General features: G+C 41.7%; 1 protein-coding gene across 6 annotated transcripts in view; it reads right to left on the bottom strand.

The window, feature by feature from the left end:
* Window positions 1–16,992, bottom strand: part of SALL3 (spalt like transcription factor 3) — a 29,909-nt gene extending 12,917 nt beyond the window's left edge. For 2 of the 6 annotated variants that reach the window (XM_083827287.1, XM_083827292.1), the window contains exons 1-2: window positions 16,861–16,992; window positions 12,755–16,252 (exon numbers count right to left, since the gene is read on the bottom strand). In XM_083827287.1, the coding sequence (XP_083683413.1) occupies window positions 12,755–12,833 (79 nt within the window). In that variant the 5' untranslated portion in view covers window positions 12,834–16,252; window positions 16,861–16,992. Of the gene's footprint in view, window positions 1–6,828; window positions 6,925–12,754; window positions 16,775–16,860 lie in introns of those variants that run through there. The other 4 variants (XM_083827290.1, XM_083827291.1, XM_083827289.1 and 1 more) reach the window with 4 other exon arrangements.
* Window positions 16,993–19,564: the final 2,572 nt, after the last annotated feature.

The following is a 19,564-nucleotide window of genomic DNA, read 5'->3' as shown; positions in this document are numbered from 1 at the left end:
CTACTTTGATGGAGCAGGATTGGGGCAATATTCTCAGTATTGTATGCTTAATACAAACAAAGCTTCATTTATAGTGATGAATATGCTTGGCAACAAAATAAAATGCCTAAAAATAATGTTACCAAGAAATGCAGAACTGATAATTATAACAGAAACATTTACAAAAGAAATATAGAAGTAAAAAAAATTAAAGGGAAAGCATAATTCTTGAGATGTTAGTTATTTTAAAAAAGAGGTTTTAACAGAACGTTAACTATAAAATCACTTTTGACAAAATTACTTGTCAGTTCTTTCAGTCTTTGCTGAGTTAAAACTCCCTACGGATTTCAGCAGAGAGTTTTGTCTGATAAAGGTGATAAATCTGTGCCCTGAACACTATTTCCTATCGTTCTAGAGCATCTCAAACATTATTTCCCTGTACCTTCCAAAACTGTACCTTCAAAAACGGTTAAGATGGCACTACGTATATATATAACACAGTGCCTTAAAGATACATATTTTCAGTACTTTCCAATAAAACAGACATGCATTTTCTATTGAGAAGTTTTTTTTTTTAATCTAATTTAAATATTGTTTACACAAAATTCTATTATACTAACTAGATAAAAGGAAATTTCTTCTTGTACTGGATTTTTCCCTTCCCTTCCTTTTTTTTCCCTTCATTTTGGAAAAGGAGGGTGAAATGCAATTAGAAGTATTCTAATATTATTTAAGACTCCTGTAGAAAGTACTGAACCTATTACATTGCTTGGGTGATAACATAACAGTGATGACATAAAGCTGTTCCTGGACAATACTAGACTAATCCTTATTGTAAGTGACTGTATAAATGTAACTATCACATTGTGTTGCAAAAATATCACAGAAAATGACATGATTCACTGCAAAAAAAGAATGAAAGCATTATTGGCCACAAGAATCTTACAGTGTAAGGTAAAAAATCTAAAGCCTACAAAAATGAGTAAGGGAAAAAACAGTCTTCCAAACCATGTTTTCATTATGTACTTCAGCTTTTGCAAAGTGAAAGCATGCAGAGTGTAGACCAGTGAGGCACCCGATGAGCCTCTCTCCAGGGTTGTTCTGAACTAAGACAACTCAAACAAAGCTTTATTTACATTGCAGATTTACATTTTTATGGCTGTAGTGCCTGATTCTGTGGTCCTTATTCAGAATCTGCTGAACATTGGTGTTACTGACCAAGCACTGAGGGACCACGTCTCTCCTGAGGCTTTCATTGAGCATTTTTTCCAGTGCTTATTTCCAAACCTTGATGGACTGGATAAGGGCTACCTATTATTATCATTGTTATTATCATCATCACCCTCATAGCTACAACTATTACGGCTATTAAAGCATGGTTGTGAAGGAGAATTGAGTCTGAAAGAAGCTACCAACAGTATGGTTCCTCTTCCCGTTTTTCATTTATATGTTGCTACTTTTCTGTTTAAGGAGAGCTTAGACAAGCCTTGCACAAAAGGTTTAAGTAATTAGTGATGGATTCTGGAAATGTAGCCTGTCAAATATGACTGTTCTCTAATCTAGAATGAGCTGATCAAACACCAATAAACTAATTATTTCAGATGCTATACAATAACCCTCAAGCCCAAACATGAACATTTAAAATCATATTTCAAAACAGGTATTATTTTCTTCATTAGAACACAGGCTCATGATGTCAAAAATAGTATGTATAATACGTAAATTTCCAGTAGAAAACTGGACTGCTGTTGCTCACTGCCAAGAGGTATTAATGTGGACTTCTTCAACATTTCAAAATACTAACTAGTCTAGTGAACTAATGCATAGACTCAAGGCAGCCACATTTTACATTTGAAATATAACCTGCCAAGTAAAAAAGTACAAATGTAATAAAGCAGTGTAAGTATTTCTCATACAATCAATGGTCTATTCCGTTCTCAATGAAATAAATCACGAGCTTTGCACTGTTTCAACGTTGGGCCTGGCTCTTGACCATGCTAACCAGGGACTTACAACTCTGTTTTCTTGATATTACTTTGTACTCCTCCTTTCTTTGATTCCTAAGTCATAAAAATGCTGAGAGAATACTCTTCAAATGACAAATCCGAGTATACCCATCTCATCATCTGTCTTGAAATGTTCAAGGACTGCTTTTGAAGAAATATTTTAGAGAACTACCAGAAAGTTGTTAGCCACCCCAATCAACTTCAAAGTAGACATAGAAAGAATGTCAACAATACTTGGGACAAGTTATTTTGGCATTTCTTAAGAAATGAAACAAGTTAGTCTCTCAAATATTCCACTTTCTGTACCAGTAAGCAAGAAAATGACACAGATGACAGCAAAGTAAATGCTGCTTTGCCATAGATGATGGTCCATCCCCTGAACGGCACACTGAGGATACTGAGATGCTCGGCAGAATGACAGACTATGGGCCCAGTCCAGCAACTCATACGAGTAACCTTTACTCACATTAAAAATGTGTTCGAAATTAATGGGATGATGACAAATCTGTCATGCAAAAAACAGTCTTTGTGATCTTGCCCCAGACAAACACTCAAGGGGGAAAAATGCAAGAGGGAAAATAATGATTTTATGTATGTATGTATATGTATATTGGAGAAATGGACACTACTGCAGTACTTCACAAATGCAGTTTATAACACTCCTTTCAGGAGCACTGTATTGCACTGTTGCTTTTGAAGTGTAAGTGCTCACGAACTTCAACAGGGAATAAGGTTTAAGAGCATCCCTGTGTGAAGGGATATTTTTACTCTTTGTTAAAACTTGGTTACTCTGTGAATGACAAAATGTAATATAATTTTTTTACCATTATAGCAAATTATTAAAAATTTTAAATTTGTTAAAATATTAAAAATAAAATCAATTTTATTTTTAGTTTCGGCTTATGCATTTTATGGAAAAAATGAACTTTTTAATATATTTTTTTCTGTATGTTTTATAGCTTGCTTTCAATTCTGATATACTATAAAGTAATTAAATCCTCTAAGTACTGAAGAATTTCTTTCTTTCTTATTTCTTTCTTTTTTTTTATTTTTCTGAAGAGAAATAATTATTTTTATTATTACAGTGAGGATGTAGTGCATCAAAAATTTTCAAGGACTTTGGGGAAATTAATTGAGCAGTTGCTTAATCTTATAGACAGGACCTGAATTTTGCAGTTCTTACTTACACAAAAGGTGTTGAATAGGAGTTTTGTCAAGCAGTCAGGATCTCAGCCACTAATAACCTCTCAGTTATTTTCTTTTTCTCATTAGCAGTCTAACAGCTAACAGACTACTCTGAAGCTGCTATGGCATGCAAGATGAATTACAGCACATAAAGCTTACCCTATGAAAATCGGTGAAAAATTGCAGCCAGCATCTCTCAAAATGTACCCAGGGCAAGCTCCTAAGCAGGCACCAACCAAACCACAGAACTGCAGTGGCTCCAGCAAAGTGCTGCTAGTTTACATTGGTGGGGTCTGGCCCTAAAATTAGCCTACAAAAATTCAACCTAAGGCATTTTGAGAAAGTCACTTTGGGACTGTGATATCTGAAGCTACCAAGGTGCTCTGCTGACTCAGTGCAGGAGACACAAGAGATTGACACTGGGAGAATTTGCTCTCCCACCTTTACGAAGTGTACCCACCCAACGCTCTTCAGGCTGGAGCAATGCGTGGCTGTGGGGAGTGTGGCGCTGACCTTCCTTCTCGCAGTTGGAAAGGAAGAGAACAGGGAAAGGGCTGAGAGGGTGCCAGGGTTCCTTCAGCTACCATCAGAATATTACATGCATAATTAAGAAAAAATTGCCACTGCTGCTGACTACACACACATACAGGATTTGTAAGCCTGGTTTTACTAGTTCTATATTTTTATCTCAGGCACGCATTTTTCTATTCTGTGTTAGAGCAAAATCTTGCATCATATGCAAGGAAAAATATAATAAGCAGATGCTTCAAAAATACTGCCATCTACTTTTGTGAGAAGGACTAAAATTACTGAAATTAAACATTGCAGTCAGCTTCATTTCAACAACATACGCTGTAAATGCCGCCTTTCTCAGGACCAACAGCTTCCAGTCAAAAAAAAGCCCCAGTCAACTCCACTGTATTTTTTAATATTGTGTTAAATTAAATCAATTCTAGTTTTATTAATCTATATTACCTTTTGAAAGCATCTTTTTAATTTTATTAAATAGGTGTATTCTGTACACCTATCAGATGTTCTTTGTTAATTCAGGTTTTTGCTATTTTGTTACTCTGAATCACCTAAGTCTCAAATTACATATAACTCATAAGATACTTGGATAAAATCAGGTAGGAGAATAATCATTTTATCTGCTTTTATCTATTTCAATTTGCTTATACCTTCCTGTAGTATTCACACTGGAGAAGTGTCATGGAAAGGAATTCAGCAAATGTGTCAACAAAATATTTTCTGAAACTTTTTTTTTTAGATCACATGCAATAATACAAAGAAAAGCACAGAAAAATGTTGTATGATCTGCTATTATTTCTAACTCAGCTTCAGTCACTCGGAGGTGCATATCGAGAGTGAATAAATTTTTCTAAATGTGGGAATTTCTTTCAAGATGAAAAAAACACATTAATCTTCAACTGAGAAGCACCATATAAACTGTGAAGGTTTCACAGAAAAACAACATTTATTAAGATTGGCTAAAGGTAAAACAATTAGCTGACTATGAAGACTTAAGATCTCATATGCAAATCTAGGAATTGTTTTGAAGTGAAGCTCACAGCATTTTTCATGTATTTAAGCAAAAAATACTATGAATAAAACTGAGCATAGTACAGACACAGGATGATCATCTACTGCTCTTAGTATCATAAGAAACAAGCTTATTTTATACAAATTTAAATAAAGTAAGAAAATATAGTTAAAAACATGAATTTGTTTTCAAAATTATATTCATTTGGAAACAGTATCTTTATAACAACATACTGATCCTTGAGGAGAACAGTATTACTTTTTCCTTAGCTTTATCATATCTTATAATTGACAGAGCTTTTAAAGAAAGTTTTCTTAAATTGTTAGAACACGTTTATTTTCTTGCAAATTAATTCTTTTTAACTCTTTATGATAGCTTTGAATCCCATAAAGAAAGATGAATTATCACATACTGAGCCCAAGCTGTGAAACAGGAGGAGACAAATAGAGACCCCTACTGTGTTTAACAATGTAGAAGAAATTCCAGACTCAATAGAAAATTTTTCTGTCCTTTTTCTCAGACCACAAAAGCTGTTAGTTATAGATTTGAACAGTGGAGGGCACTCTTGCTATGCAAGAAATGGTACTGACCTGGCACACTTGGTTTGATCTATTCAGCAGCCTAAATCTCAGAATTTGTTAAGTAACAGCCACCTGTGGCACAGACACTAACTGTAATCTGTTTAAAACATTTGCAGTTTCTAATCTGTGCAATGAAGCTCTAGTTAGCTAAAATACTGATGCCTTGCTGTACGTACGCAGATGTGGAACAGATCTTCACAAACTGCTTTGAATATTTGTGCAAGATATGGAACTAAATAAGATGTGCATTAGGTTTTTCAACATCATATGAAGAGCTATTCAGTTGTCTTTCATGGCATGTATGGATTAATTTCAGGGTGTGTAGAATTTGTCTTAATGTTTGTAGGAATTTAGGCGTATTTAGAACACACCGAGTTTTACTGGAAATCCTAATAAAATGTAATCGGTATTTCTAACATAGCTGATATGAAAAAAGAAAAGATATTTAAAAACAAACAGTAAAATAAACTGTAAGAAGTGGAACACTAGATTCTTATCTTAACTTTCTTATTTTGAAAAGTATATTGCTAACTGCACCTTAAACTATCTAACCAAAACCCTACAGAATGAAGCCAGCCACTCTTTGAACAGCCATGGCATGCTGATGAACTTGTGTCTGGGAGGATCACAATAAGAGAAGCCAAAGTGGGGACCCAATCCTGTATCTGCTAAGTATCTCAAAAGATACAAGCACTGGAGTCAATGGCACTACTCCTTTGAGTAAAATTACTCATGTACAGGAGTGCCTGAAAGAACGAATGCTAAGTGATTCAATGCTAATCATGCAGCTCAGTCATTTTGCTCATTTGCCATTCTGTGTACCGCAGTATTGCACTGGATAGCAAAACACCGAGAGAGCTAAACAATCTGTTAGCTTTCATCATTTCCAGCTTTGGGGATGTTACTACATCAACAAAATGATAAAATAAAATTATCGAATGGTGGTGGTACAACACATCTCCTGAAACATTGAATAGTAAATCGGTTTTGATTAACTGAAACAAAAATACCGTGGCACCTGCAGGGTTAATTAAGCAGCTCAAGATGCTGGGCTTCACAAAAGGAAACCTTTTTCCTTCTTTAAGAACTGTAAACACTTGTGCTGAACTAGATGAGCATTTGATAAGCTGTACAGCATGTAACAAACTCACAGGGATCTCTAGTTAACACTCAAATTCAGTGTTAACACTTAACAGAACAGTGGTAAGCCGTGCTGCCAAGGTCAACTGCACAGATGTACTAATTGTATTATGAGCTTGACATCTAGTGGCCACCCCTGGCAGGGCAAAGCAGGCAAAGGTTAAATCAGCAAGCCTTGTCAAAGCACTTCTAACTACCCACCCTCAGGGAGAAGTCCTCGGGAAGCTTTCTGGCACTCTGCAATCCCCACCTTCTTTCTCCCCGGCTCCGGGCTGCGCGCCTGCAGCAGCCACTGCGCGCCCGCACGGGGCAGCAGCCGCCCGCCGCCCCCGAGCCCCCACCCCCGAGCACCCAGCCCCGAGCACCCACCCCCGAGCACCCACCCCCGAGCACCCACCCGGCCGGGCCGCAGCTCCTGGAGGAGACGAACAGCCTTCCCAACCATTTCGGCACGTTTCGCTCTCGGACGGAAGTTCGGGGTTTTTTTCTGCTTCTTTTTCAACCAGTGATAGGGTCCAAATTAGGGGGCGAGGGAGGTTGGAAAAGGGGAAAAAGCAGTATTAGAGATTAATAATAAGAGTTGTAGAAAGCCTTTTTATTTTATTTTTAAAGATTATCTTACCCCATAACAAATGTTCAAGCATGCTCACTGCGTGCACCCTAACTACAGCAAGATAATATGAAAAAATCCCTCTTTAGCCCACTATCACATAAGTGCATTATTAAAAAGTGCTTTCTATCATCTTTTTAGAGAACTATTTTTCTGGCTTTCCCAATTTTAAGGGGTTTTCCCTGACAAAAAGAAATGTACTCTATGGCCAGCAGCATGACAACTGATCCAGCTTCTAAAAGTATATTTTGCCCCAAATTCATTTTTTTTCTATTACTGGAAAGCTTTCATTGTTCTTAGTTGTTTTAGTTGTTTAGTTGTAAAGGAAACAGGTTTTTGACCCTTTACATTGAAATGTACGAACCGATAAAAATTTGCTGCTGAAACTATTCATGCTTCTAAAAAATTCATAGCAAATTACTGTCATTTTACAAATGCAATGTTACAGAAGGAATGATTTTAGCATATTTTATTTTCTACAATGTGTCAGTACTCAGCTAATTAATTTCCTGCCAGACATGGCTTATTATCAACAAAAGTGATTGACTCATGTCCTGACTGGTAGATATGATGGACTTGTGTCAACAGATATGCTTGTCCTGGCTAGGTAATCAACAAATAAAATGAAGGAAAAATATCCTGAAAATCTTCCCAGGATTCAAACTCTTTTTCAGAAAAGACATTAATACTCATTAATAATTTGGGTATTTTCACTCCTTCTTTACAATGCTACACTTTTTTTTTTTTTGAATAGTAGCTTTTCCTCTTCCTTAGGCAAGGACAAGTAATTATCAACAGCTAGATGTATGCATATTAATAGCTTAATTACATAGAATCTAAACCAATACTTTTCAAAACTTCCTTCCTCCCCAAAAAAAGTCCTAATGTCTACCTCAGAAGAAATAAGAATTCCTCAAGATCATCAGAGCCAGATAAAAATCTGACCCAGTTTGGTCTACCTTCATCATTTATATATACACCATCAAACAGGTTTATTGTTCTGGTTTCCTTATCATTACATTTTTTTTCTCTATTGCTAATACTGATCAAAATAGTAAGAATATTAAAAAATTATATAAAATCAGATATTACATTGTTTTAATATTAAGTCTCTATTGTAATACCAGAACTATTTATATAAAGTTTCAATTACCTTTTCTTATCAAAGGAGCAATTTATTGCAATACTTATTTGGCCTTTTATTTTTCAAAAACAACAACAACAACCTTTCTTGAAGTTGCCTTAGAACATACACTTGCAAAAATAACTTGTTTCACCTTTACTGACAGCTGCTTGTGACTTTTCAAGTTTTAAAGACAGTAGTATCTAAATGATATGGAATAACCTATATTCTTGAATGTATGAATGCAGGAAAGCATGGATGTCCTTCCAAAATACGTTTTTATCTTATATATTTGCAGATACAGTAAACATGCTCACATGAAACTGGCTGTTCCTTAGAGGACTATCATTTCTGTGGCAGAGCATGTGTGTCTGTGTACATACTCCAAAAGAATACAGAGTGCAGTTACAAACTTCTCAAAACTGCACCACCAATTCCACATTACCAGTATGAAAAAGAAACGTTGGTTTATATAATACTGTGTGCATTGAAGAGTTGAGGGAAACAAAAACAGAAACCAAACAAATAGGTCCAAAATTTAAAAAATGATTGCAAAAAACACATTAGAAAACTGTCATTACACAGTTTGCTGTAAGGTATCCCATTCACCTCAGACTGAACAATGATACATATTTGCTAGTAACTTCACATGAAAAAGTCTAAAGTGATATTTTTTCATCACCCTTACTAGAACCACACTTATACACTGTAAGAAGCACTTCTCAGCATTCCGCATACACACACACACAAAAAAAAACGCAAACTTTTATTATCCCTACATTAAAAATAGAAATGCTATACCCATGTTTTCATATAAAACTTAATCAGACTTGAAGCATTTGCATTGTATCTATAATTCTGATTCAATTGTAATCTGTTGAATTAGAGAAGCATATTAGAAATGTAATTCCAGCTATTACGATTTACTGAGAACAGCTTTACATTTACTGAGAAACTGAGATTATTATATTCTATGGGCAGCCATTTGAGTCCTTCTGCTGCTATTTAAAAAATATTTCCATCATATCTTCTACTTTAGTAACCTTAGAGTGCTTAAAAAAATTTTTTTTTAGGAAATATAATTTTTTCACTCTTCCACAGTGCAATTATTCAAGCAATATTTCATCACTAGTTGTTTGTTAACACTTCTTATCTAAATTATTAAAAAATATATATTTCAGAATTTCCCTTTCAACAAATAACTTTAAATGATTTTGATTATAAATCTGTAATTGATGACATTGCCAATTATCTTCAGACTTCAAACAATTTCTCACCGTTATGACATTGCCCTGTTTGAATGCAGTTTTATTATGCTGTAGTCCAGGCTGGCTATAAAATTATATATTACAATTATTAAACTTCTGTGATAACATTACCACAAAAGTTATGGTGGGTCCAGTCAACTTAAGATATGGCCTAATGTTTATCTGCCATTCTGCTTCCCAAACCGCCATGCTTCTTTCTGCTATTATGAATGTTCCCTCACTCTAAGGATTGCTTATGGAACATTCATTCTGAAATGCTTCACTTAATAAAATCTATTTTGAGGTGGTATTAAACATGATTTCATTAAATAAATAATAAGCTTCGTTTGCTTAATCTTGTGTTAACAACAGCTTCCCCTCATTGAACGTAACAACCATATTAATGAAAAAGCTACATGTATCAAATAATTCTGCATAAACAGTTTGCTTTTAAAAAAAAGTACAAATATTCTTGCACTGTGGAAACTATTTTTGGCTTGTTGCAAAATATGCTCATGAACTGTAGCAATATCTTGATTACAGCTGTGGATAGAAATGAAAAATACTGACTTGACAAGAAGTGTTTTAATTAGTGAGATTGGGAGCACTCATTATATCTGGCCTATAAAATTGCTTTCAGTATAGCAATCGTTAGGCTTCATAATATAACACGTAAATGATTTACATTACACTAATGTACACTAGATAGCCCTCTACTTCTGTATGCTGAGTCCACCTTGTTCACATTTCTCAAAGGAGAGTGAAAAACCAAGAGCTCCACTTTAGCTTGTTAATTGTTAACTATGAAGGGTTTCACTCTATTAATTAAAATATGTTTTAATAAAAGAAAACAGCACAATTTGATAACAGCCTTCTAAGGCTGAAAAGTATTTACATTGTTGCATTTTAGGGCTGCTGTGAAAGCCGATTTTGTGCTATTCAGGGACCACAATAATAACGCTTTAAAATTCCTCACTGGGATGCAATGTAGTCCTTTTGATGGAAAGACTGTCTTTCTCATTCGGCAGAAATAAATCCATTCATTTGATCATGTAGTCATTGAGGGCAATACAAAACAAACCAAGTGTGAGAAATTCTATGTGATGAAGTAAACAAAACAAAACCCCCCAAAAAAGAGGGAAAAAAAAACATTTCCATGACAAAAAGATTCTTTGTCCTTAATCTACCCACCATATGCAAGCGTTTCTTTTTAGCATATCTCTTGTTCTAATCTTGGGTGACATGGCTACATAGATAAGATTCACAAAACAAAACCCTAGTTTAACAATTTTTTTTTTCAATTTATTAACTCACCGGGAGTGTCATAATGAAGCAGTAGGGTTTTATTTTTCTGTATTTAAATGGATTTGGAGCATTTAAAAGTTTAAAATACTAGTGATAAATTCTCAAACCTAGAACCCACCCCAACAGAGACTAGGCTCAACTAATCTTGTTTACATAATAAAATTATAATTCTCATCCACTTGCTTATATGAATTTATTTTACATTACCACTGTTTCCTAAGAAAAAAATAAATAAATAAAATCAAATGTGCATTGCTTTGCTTCTGTAGTGTGACAGAAGGAAGCATTTCTCTGTGTTCCTGTTAGAGTCAATACCCAAGTGGGTTTTCCTGAAGCAGTGGTAGTAGTCCCCTTCCTAACTACCCTGGACAGTGTGGAACTCATTCCCTGGTTCCCCAAATACCCTGGGAAAGAGCACGGGGCTTAAAGATTTGCCAGTCTGACAGATGTTTTAACCTGATGAAGTGGATTCATGCTGCCTTAAGCTTCAAGACTGCAAAGTTCAGATACAATAGTCAAAATCCTCCTCAGGCTTCAACTTCGTTGCCTTTCTTTCCCTCCAGATGCAACTTAAAAGTCATTATAGTTTTGAAGCAGGAAAGTGACTTTTTTCCTCTTTCTTTTTGAAGGGAGGGAGAGGGGATAAACCAGTGAGCAAGGGGCCTACACAGAAAGCACTGTGGCTCCCACTTGGTTATGCAAGAAACCGAGAAAGCAGTGAGCTTCCATGCATAGAGGAAAAGAAAAACTTTTAAGTGGAAGCCCTCAACTTAGCCCAGGGAAAGTGAGGATGGGCTGTGGCATGCCTTTGCGCGCAGCAATGCCTAGGACTATGCAGGAAATTAGAAAATATATAAATGAAATAAAATTAAATTAAATTTAAAAAAAAGGCAGTCCTCTTCTAAACAAACAAACAAAAAACACACAGCAAGGTGGAAATTCAGACTAACTACAGCCCAAATCTGCTCAGTTTTAGACACTTGTTCACTAGCAGCCTGGGCAGCCCAGATGCTTCAAAGCAAGTGTGCGTGTGTCTGCGTGTGGGGAGGGAGTGGAGAATGGCGGATGGGCGAGAAAATCCCCCTTCCCCACCTCCTGCAGCCGGCGCGACAGGGGCCGGTGGCGGCGGTGGCACTCCGCGTCACCCACCCCCGGTAAGAATTACGGTCGCAGCAGAGCCAGGCGGTTCGGGGGCGGGGGGGGGGTGGGGGGGGGGAAGGTGAAAAGCTGCTCGAGCTCCTCGAAAACATTAAAGCCAACTCCACCGCTCCCGCAGGCCCCCGCCCGCCGCGCAGCGAGGGACCCCCGGTGCTCCGGCGGCTGCCCGCGGCTGGGGGGCGGCGGGAGCCCGGCCGGGCCGCCCAGCGATACACCGCCCCCTCCTCCAGGGCGACAGAGAGCCTTGTGCACCGGTCGCCTGGGGCTGCCCCGGCAGCCCCCGGCCCGTGGGACCCCCCCGTGCCCGCAGCCCGGTCCCGGCCGCCGCCAACTTCTCGGCCGGAGGGCGAGGGTAACATGGCTCCTGCACGGGGCGGGGGGGGGGTGGGGGGGGGGAGAGAAAGCAAAAAAAAATAAAAGGGGTGCAGCAAACAGGGCCACCGAGCAGCACAAGGGCAGCAACAACAAAAAATAAAGGAAAACAAGCAGAAGAGCAGACGTACAAAACAGCCCGAGGGAGAGGGAGGAGGAGGAGGCAGGCACTGCTCCGGAGTGCCCGCTCCTGCAGCTGCCCGGGCCCGGGTCAGCGGGGAGGGAGGGCCGAGCCCCGCCGCCGAGCCCCGCCGTAATAAAAGCGCTCGGGAGGCCGGGAAGGAGCCGCTGGGAGGGCTGGTTAGTCAGGGGGTGGGCTGCAGAAACTTGGCTAAACTGCTAACTTCTCAGTTCCGCTGCCTCTTCCCCAGCTGCTCTAATTCCCATTCTCCCGCTGCAGAGTAATTGCGCTCCCATGTTCACCATCACCATAAATCCACCTATCTCCGTCCGAAACAGACTCACAAAAGGAGAGAGAGAGGGAGAAAGAGGCTCCGGGAGCCCTTACCGTGCTCAGAAACTACCTCCGCTTGCAGCTCTTCGTCCGACTTGAGATGCTGGGGTTTCGCTTGCTTTCGACGAGACATGCTGCTAACTGAGCCGTCTTGACTCTGCTTTTTGCAGAGGCATCAGCGACGTGGAGGTGGAAAGGGGGGAGGAATTGGGAACGAGAGGAGGGCGGGGGGGGGGGAGGTGGGGGCTGGAAATAACTGTTCGCAAATAAAAGTCGAGTTGCAGAACAAACCAACCAAACAACAACAGAAAAGGCAACCAACCCCAAGGAAAAGGAGAAAAAAAAAAAAAGGCAAGGCTAACCAACCAAACTGAGAGTGAGTGAGTGAGTGAGCGGGTGAGCGAGCGGGGGCTCAGCCGGGCGGGGTGTGCGCGGTGCGGTGCTGCGTGCGCGGCGGGCTGGGGCGGCTGCGCGGAGCGCGCATGGGGCTCAGTAATTACGGTGGTGAATAATGCATGGCGATTAATGGTGCTGGGGGCGAGCGCGGATTGGCGCGGCTCCAGCGGGCTCAGGCTGCATATGTAAATGAAGGACGGGGCTCCGCAATTAGCCGCTTCGCTCCGCCAAATGATGCGGCTCCCCGGCACCGGCAGCGCCGCCTGCGAGAGACACCGACCGCGGCGGCAGCAGCAGCAGCGGCGGCGGCGGCGGCGGCGGCAGAGAAACACACACGCACCACGCAGGAGGGCTCTGTTTTGCACACACTTTACACAACATATGTGCAAGGTTCACTTGTTGGGAGAGGTCACGATCTTCGCCTTTCTGTCTTTCTTTCTTTCCCCCGGCTCTCAGTTTCTTTTGCTCCGCTTTCTTCTGCTCTCTTCACTTTTTTTTTCTTTTTTTTTTCTCTTCTTTTTTTTTTTTTTTCCTTCACATCACTCTGCGTCCTCGTCTCCTCCTGGTCTCTCTTTCCCCAGAAGTTGATCTGCAAGGCATCTGATTTCTGTGTACGTGTGAGTAATTTCTTTGCAGGAGGAAAAGAAACTTTTGTGTATGCTTCTTTCCTTTCCCCTTTCTTCTCAGTGTGCGTGTGTGCTGCTCTGCTCTTCTTTTCTCTTGATCTTCACATGCTCGCCTTTAGCTCTTCCATCCTGTCTCCTTTTCCGTCTCTCTTTCTCCGTCTCCCCTTCCCGGCTGACTTTTGTTCTCTCCTCTCGCAAGCGCACGCACGCACGCACGCACACACACAGAAGACCTTGGGCAGTTTTGTCTTTCACCTCTCCTTCCTTCTTTGTCTTGCAGCTTCTTTCTCCAAGCAGAGACTCCCCGTTGGTGGTGGTGGTCACTTCCTGTTGTCCATTGGTAGGAAGTTTTTTTTTTTCTTTCTCCCCCTCTCTCTCAGGTTGTAATGACTTTTTGTGACACTCCTCACCCCCCTCCCCAGCTCAGTTGTGTGTCCTGCTAGCTAATGACAGCGGTCTCGCGTGTGCGCCGACGAGCAAGTCCTCGGTCTCCAGCGAATAGTATCGATCCTCTCCCAGATTTGGGGGGTGGGGGGTGGCTGTTGTTGTCGCGGGGGCGATCCCCCCTCCCCTTCCTCGCCTCGCTCGCAGCGGCCACCGCAGCCTTGTCCCCGCGCGGCGGTTCCCCCGCTCGATGCCTCCGCTCCGTGCCGAGGAGCGGTGCGCGCACCGCGGCCGCTCTCGATTTCGGGCGGATAAACTTTGAAGTTTGGGAGCCGTGCGGGTCACACGGCAGCTCCTCCTACTCTCCTCCTCCTCCTCCGCCTCCTCCCGTGCGGCGCTGCCGCCGGGGCTGCCCCAGCCCCGCAGCTCGCTCAGCTCCCCGCCGCCGCCGAGCCTCCCTCTCCGCACGCACTTTCCCAACAGCAGCTTTTCTCCCAGGCCCCCACTTTTTTTTTTTTCTTTGTAAAAGTGAGGCGAGAGGGGGGGGAGGCAGAGCCTTCCCTTCCCCCTCCGCCCCTCTCCCCTTTATCACTTTACAAGTTGCCGGGGAGCTGGGCCGCCTCCCCCGCCCCGTCCCGTCCCGTCCCGTCCACCCCCCGGGAGGAGGGAGGGAAGAAACGATGGAGGGAGGGAGGGAGGGATGGAGGGGGCGGCCCGGCCGCCGCCACAAGTTGCCGCTTCCCGTCGCCGTCCCTGCCCGCCTCCTTCGGGGCTCCCATGGCAGGCAGCGACCGCTAGGATGTACCCCACTGTCGCCGATCGCCACCTCGCTGCCCGCCCCCCCTCACCCCGCAGCTCCGCGCCGCCGACTGCCGGGGGGGCTCTCCTCCAGCGGCCCCCTCCGCCTCTTTTTTTTCATTTTATTTTTTATTTTTTTTAAGTGTTGGTGGCAGATGGGTCCCTGCGCGCTGCTCGGTGCTGTCCCGCACCGTCCCTTGCGCGGGGTGGGGTGGGGAGGGCTGGGGAGCGAGGCGGGGATGAGTGAAAGGGATTTCCTCCTAATGCCTCCACTCCAGCCTGTGTAATCCAGCCCTAGTCCTTAAAACACGCTAACCCCGGCTTCTGCGGGAGGCTCCTCGGTGTAAACTTTCCCTGGTGATAGCTCGCTTTATCTTGTGCGTTGTGATACCGCGCCTCTGGGCTTTCGGCTTATGCCCCGCTTTTCTGCCGGGAGGCAAACCAAATAAAGTTAGAGGCGACAGTTTAGGCCACTTCGGATAGTTTGTTGAAATGCATGCTCTCAGCGATTTCTGCGGTGCAGACATTCGTTAAAAACAGGCACGACCCTTAAGAGACACAGCGCCGAAACGGCAAATCAATTCAATTTAGCTCTTAGACGAGCATACTTTTCTGTCCTTCGTTCAGCAAGATGTCTACACGAGACCTCTTGCAACGATTGCCTGCCTTATAATTTAAACAAAACAAAACAAACAAAACTTGTTTGCTGTCCACAAATTCTAACGTATGTTCTCTCCGTGCATCCATCCTTGCTGAAAGTTTGGTCGTAATGGGACTGTCTGGAGACGGTCGCGATGACTGAAATCTGATGTAATTTTCTACTATGAAGTGGGAGGGGACGAGACCATTAATTGAGCTTTTTTTTTTTTCCATCAGAAGTAGGGATTTATTGCACCCTGCATACACGGATAACATGTTTTGCGCATATGTATATGCTATGTTATATCGCAGGCAGAGTGCAGGTGAAAGCGAGCGTGCGCTAAAGTAACCCCCGCACTGCAGTCGCGAGTGGGGAGCTGGACTTAGGGCTTCTCCTTAACAGCAGAGAAATACATTTCTCCCGATTTGAGTTAGATGAAGGATCTCAGCTACCTCCTGAGACTGAAACATTTGCCTGGAATGAAAGAGGCAACTTTAACCTTGCCCAGGCATTTTTTACCCATTGCGGTAGTAACCAGAAATGGGTCAATTTTCGTCCAGTCCTCTTCGGCAAGGAGTTGTTGTTGCTCAAGCAACATTTTTTTCTCCCTAAAGTTGGGCGTTTTCTATTGCTCAGTGCTTAGTAGTTCCCTCAGTAGCATAAGATTTCTTGAAGAGCGTTTTAAAGGTGCCTTTCTTATAGCGCGATCTAAAAAAATAAAAAAGAAAAAGAAAAAAAAAAGCTCTTTTATAAAAACAAAAACAAAACTTTGTCCTTTGTAAAAAGTAAAGCGATCGAAAATTAATATGATTTTGCGGGACGTGAGAGAATCTTTAAGTGGAAAATTAAACAGTCCCGTCTTTAATGTTTAATGAACAATGGAGAACACGACAGGCAAGGAAGGCATAATTACCAGATTTGTATCTCTTGGCATTAACATACTCTAGGGTTACAAGTGATACATTTTACGGGCTCCTTCTCCCTTACACTGCTCCCCTTCCCACTTTCCTCCCGGGGCGAGGAGCAGCCGCTGGGTGAGCTGCTGGGCGCTGCCCCCCCGCCGCCGCCGGGAAGTGCCGGCAGCCCCCCGAGTGCTGCGGGCACGGCGGGGACCTTCCTGTGGGAGCCGCGCAGATCCCAGGGGGAAACTTTTCTACCCGACCCGTGCGGAAAACCCTGGGGGCGCCGAGGGCTCGGGAGGCGAGTGGAAAGTTATGAAGTGATACGCGTTTCCTCCGGCCCCTCTCTCCTCCCCGCCCCCCCCCCCCCCCCCCCCCCCCGCGTCTCCCCATTACGCCGCAAAGTTTTCCACGAACCTTTCAATTAATCTTCCTGGCTCGAGGGCGAGAAAAATAATAAATTAAGTCGGCTACAAAAAACGTGGCCTTTTCGGGGTGGGGGGGAACTGATTAGCCGCGTAAATCTCTGCGCACTGGCTAGGGCTGTGCGCGCAGGCAGACGGGACGCAGCGGTGCGGGGCCGGCATCCGCAAATGTCCCCGCGTCCTGCGCGCGTCCGCTCTCTGGGACTGGTCGGTCTGCTGAAATGCTCCGCCAGGGAAGGGATGCAGAAGTTATTTTCTCCGTAATTAAATCGAATTTGCCACTTTTCTTCTTCTTATTGCGATGTTTCCTTCATCCTGAGAAAAGGCGCATTATTATTTTGTCTGCTTAATAATATTGTGTATCAATTATTATTATTATTATTATTATTATTATTATTTTACATTAATGGGACACCTGGTTACGGGTTTGCTTTAATTTGTATCCTCATTCAAGGCGAATAAAAACCTTCAGAAAGATTATCTGCAAGATCGACTTTTCAAAGACCGTATAAATAGTTCTGTCTACACTTATGCTTTATAAAAGGTTGTTGTTCTCAAGCCCGTCAAAATTACCAACGTGCAGATAAGACGGATGTGACGTTTCCTATAATCCGACTACTGTCTTTTATTGTTATTATTTTGCTCAGCAACTTTATTCGAAAGGGCGTGCAATTATTTCGACTTCATTTTCTGTCGTCTCGTGCTCTTCCTGGAAAGCTGAAGTAGTATATTCCCACCCCCTTTTTGCACCATAACTTTTGTTTGAGGACCCTGGGGTTAAATTCAGCACAATTTTTTCTATTTAAAGCTGCAACAACTGATCGCTAATTCGTTCTCACATGAGCAAAGATATTACCATACTAATATTATTATTGGTAAGAAGAGGTAATTGATAACACCACCTGCCACTCTGCAGCAATCACGATGATAAATGTTTCCATCAGAGGGAAATCTGTGCTTGGTCTACCACAGCCTAACCCAAACAGCATGTCAAACGTCAATTATAAAGATGTTTCTTTTCTATTACTTTTCTTTTTTTTTTGAAAGTAACTAGCCCCACTATGAGATTTATAGAACCGGCATAGAGCACGGCCGTGCTTAAACGTTTTGCTTTAAACATTTAAGTAACTTTTCTTTTTATTTAATATCATACCACTCTTGGATCTAAATAAACATCGATTCATACGCACAAAAGCTTATGCTCACACTTAGCAAACTCTAATTACCATCCACTTCCTTCTTTAACCTAACAGATGACACATTAATTTAAGCAACAATTTTAAATACTCTGTGGAATATCTGTAATATGTTCTGGGGCTATTAGCAAGGCAACATACATTTAAGAGCATGCATGCATGCCATAAACACATAGATGGACACAAATATAGGCGGTGTATATATTAAAATACTGTATTTGGATTGTAATGCGTGTCTGTCAGAGTATACTCAAGGAGGTGCAAATAGTCACAGTTTACATATAAAATTAGTATTTTTAGCTCCTGTGCAAAAATATATATACTTCCAAAAATTACTGGTGAGATGAATATTAAAATGTGTATATATATATATGCATAGACACACTGACACACACAAAATATAACATCATTCAGTAATTCCAGATATAAAAACCGTGCCGTCAGGTGTAAAAACTTTCACCCCCTTGGCTACAGATATGCTCAGAAGATTATTATTAGTTTGTATTAATAGATGCAGGCCTCAAAAGACGAAATCAGCTATTGATAATTGCAAGAAGTATACAGCAGCTACTGTATCGATCGGCTTGTCCCTTATTCCCCTGGTATAGGAGAGATAAGAAGACACACTCTTTAGTGCAATATAATTTCTTTTGACCTATCTGCTTGCTACAGACTTATGATGAATAGCCGTAGTGGTTAAAGTCCTTTATCACGAAAGTTACCCCTTGATATAATATTGATTCTTTATAACTAGCTCCAAACACAAAAATCAAACTGTCCACTTGACCATCATCATCATCAATATCATCACAAAAGCTCTGGAATAAAGATCAGCACAGGACTGAAAACGCTTTCTATAATCTGCCCACCTAATCTTTATTTGCTGATGATGAAAAGAAAAGGGGTGTGAGAGAGAGAGAGTGTGTGTGTGTGTGTGTGTTTGCGCGCTCGCCATCCGGCAGGGCGGGGGCGATCGGAACAGAGAATGTCATCTGAACAAATAATAATAATAATAAAAGAGGTTAAGAAAAAGACTGTTCAGCCTCCTTTACAAGAACCAAATGATGACCACGGAAGTTCACGCCTCGAAGCCCTGCTCTCCTGAAGGAGGGGAAGGAAACGCTCAGAAGGCCCGATATTGTATTATACGCGTTTTTCCCCCCTGAGCAAAGCGGTCTGCAGTGAATACAGGGAGTTATGTAAGGAGCAATCACGGCAGGAGTGATATCAGGCGGCATTTTCCTTGGTTAGAATCGGTACTAACAAGTCGTCTTCCCACTTTCTCTCCTCTCGCTGGTCTGCAAAGCAATCTCTCATTTATTTCCAGATCACCTGGTGATCCATAAAGGAAAAAAAAAAAAAAAAGATTAGGAAAAGAGTCGCTAATGTTTGATTTGCTGCTTTACGTGCAATATCTACCGAGTGATGTAGAAAAGAAAGAGCATAATCCACGTGTATATTGCCTAAAATTAAAGGTATTTCCTTCGTCTTTCTTCTCCA

Source organism: Anser anser (assembly GCF_964211835.1).
Source record: "Anser anser genome assembly, chromosome: 2".
NCBI classification, from domain to species: Eukaryota; Metazoa; Chordata; class Aves; order Anseriformes; family Anatidae; genus Anser; species Anser anser.
This window is presented reverse-complemented; position numbering and strand designations above follow the sequence as displayed.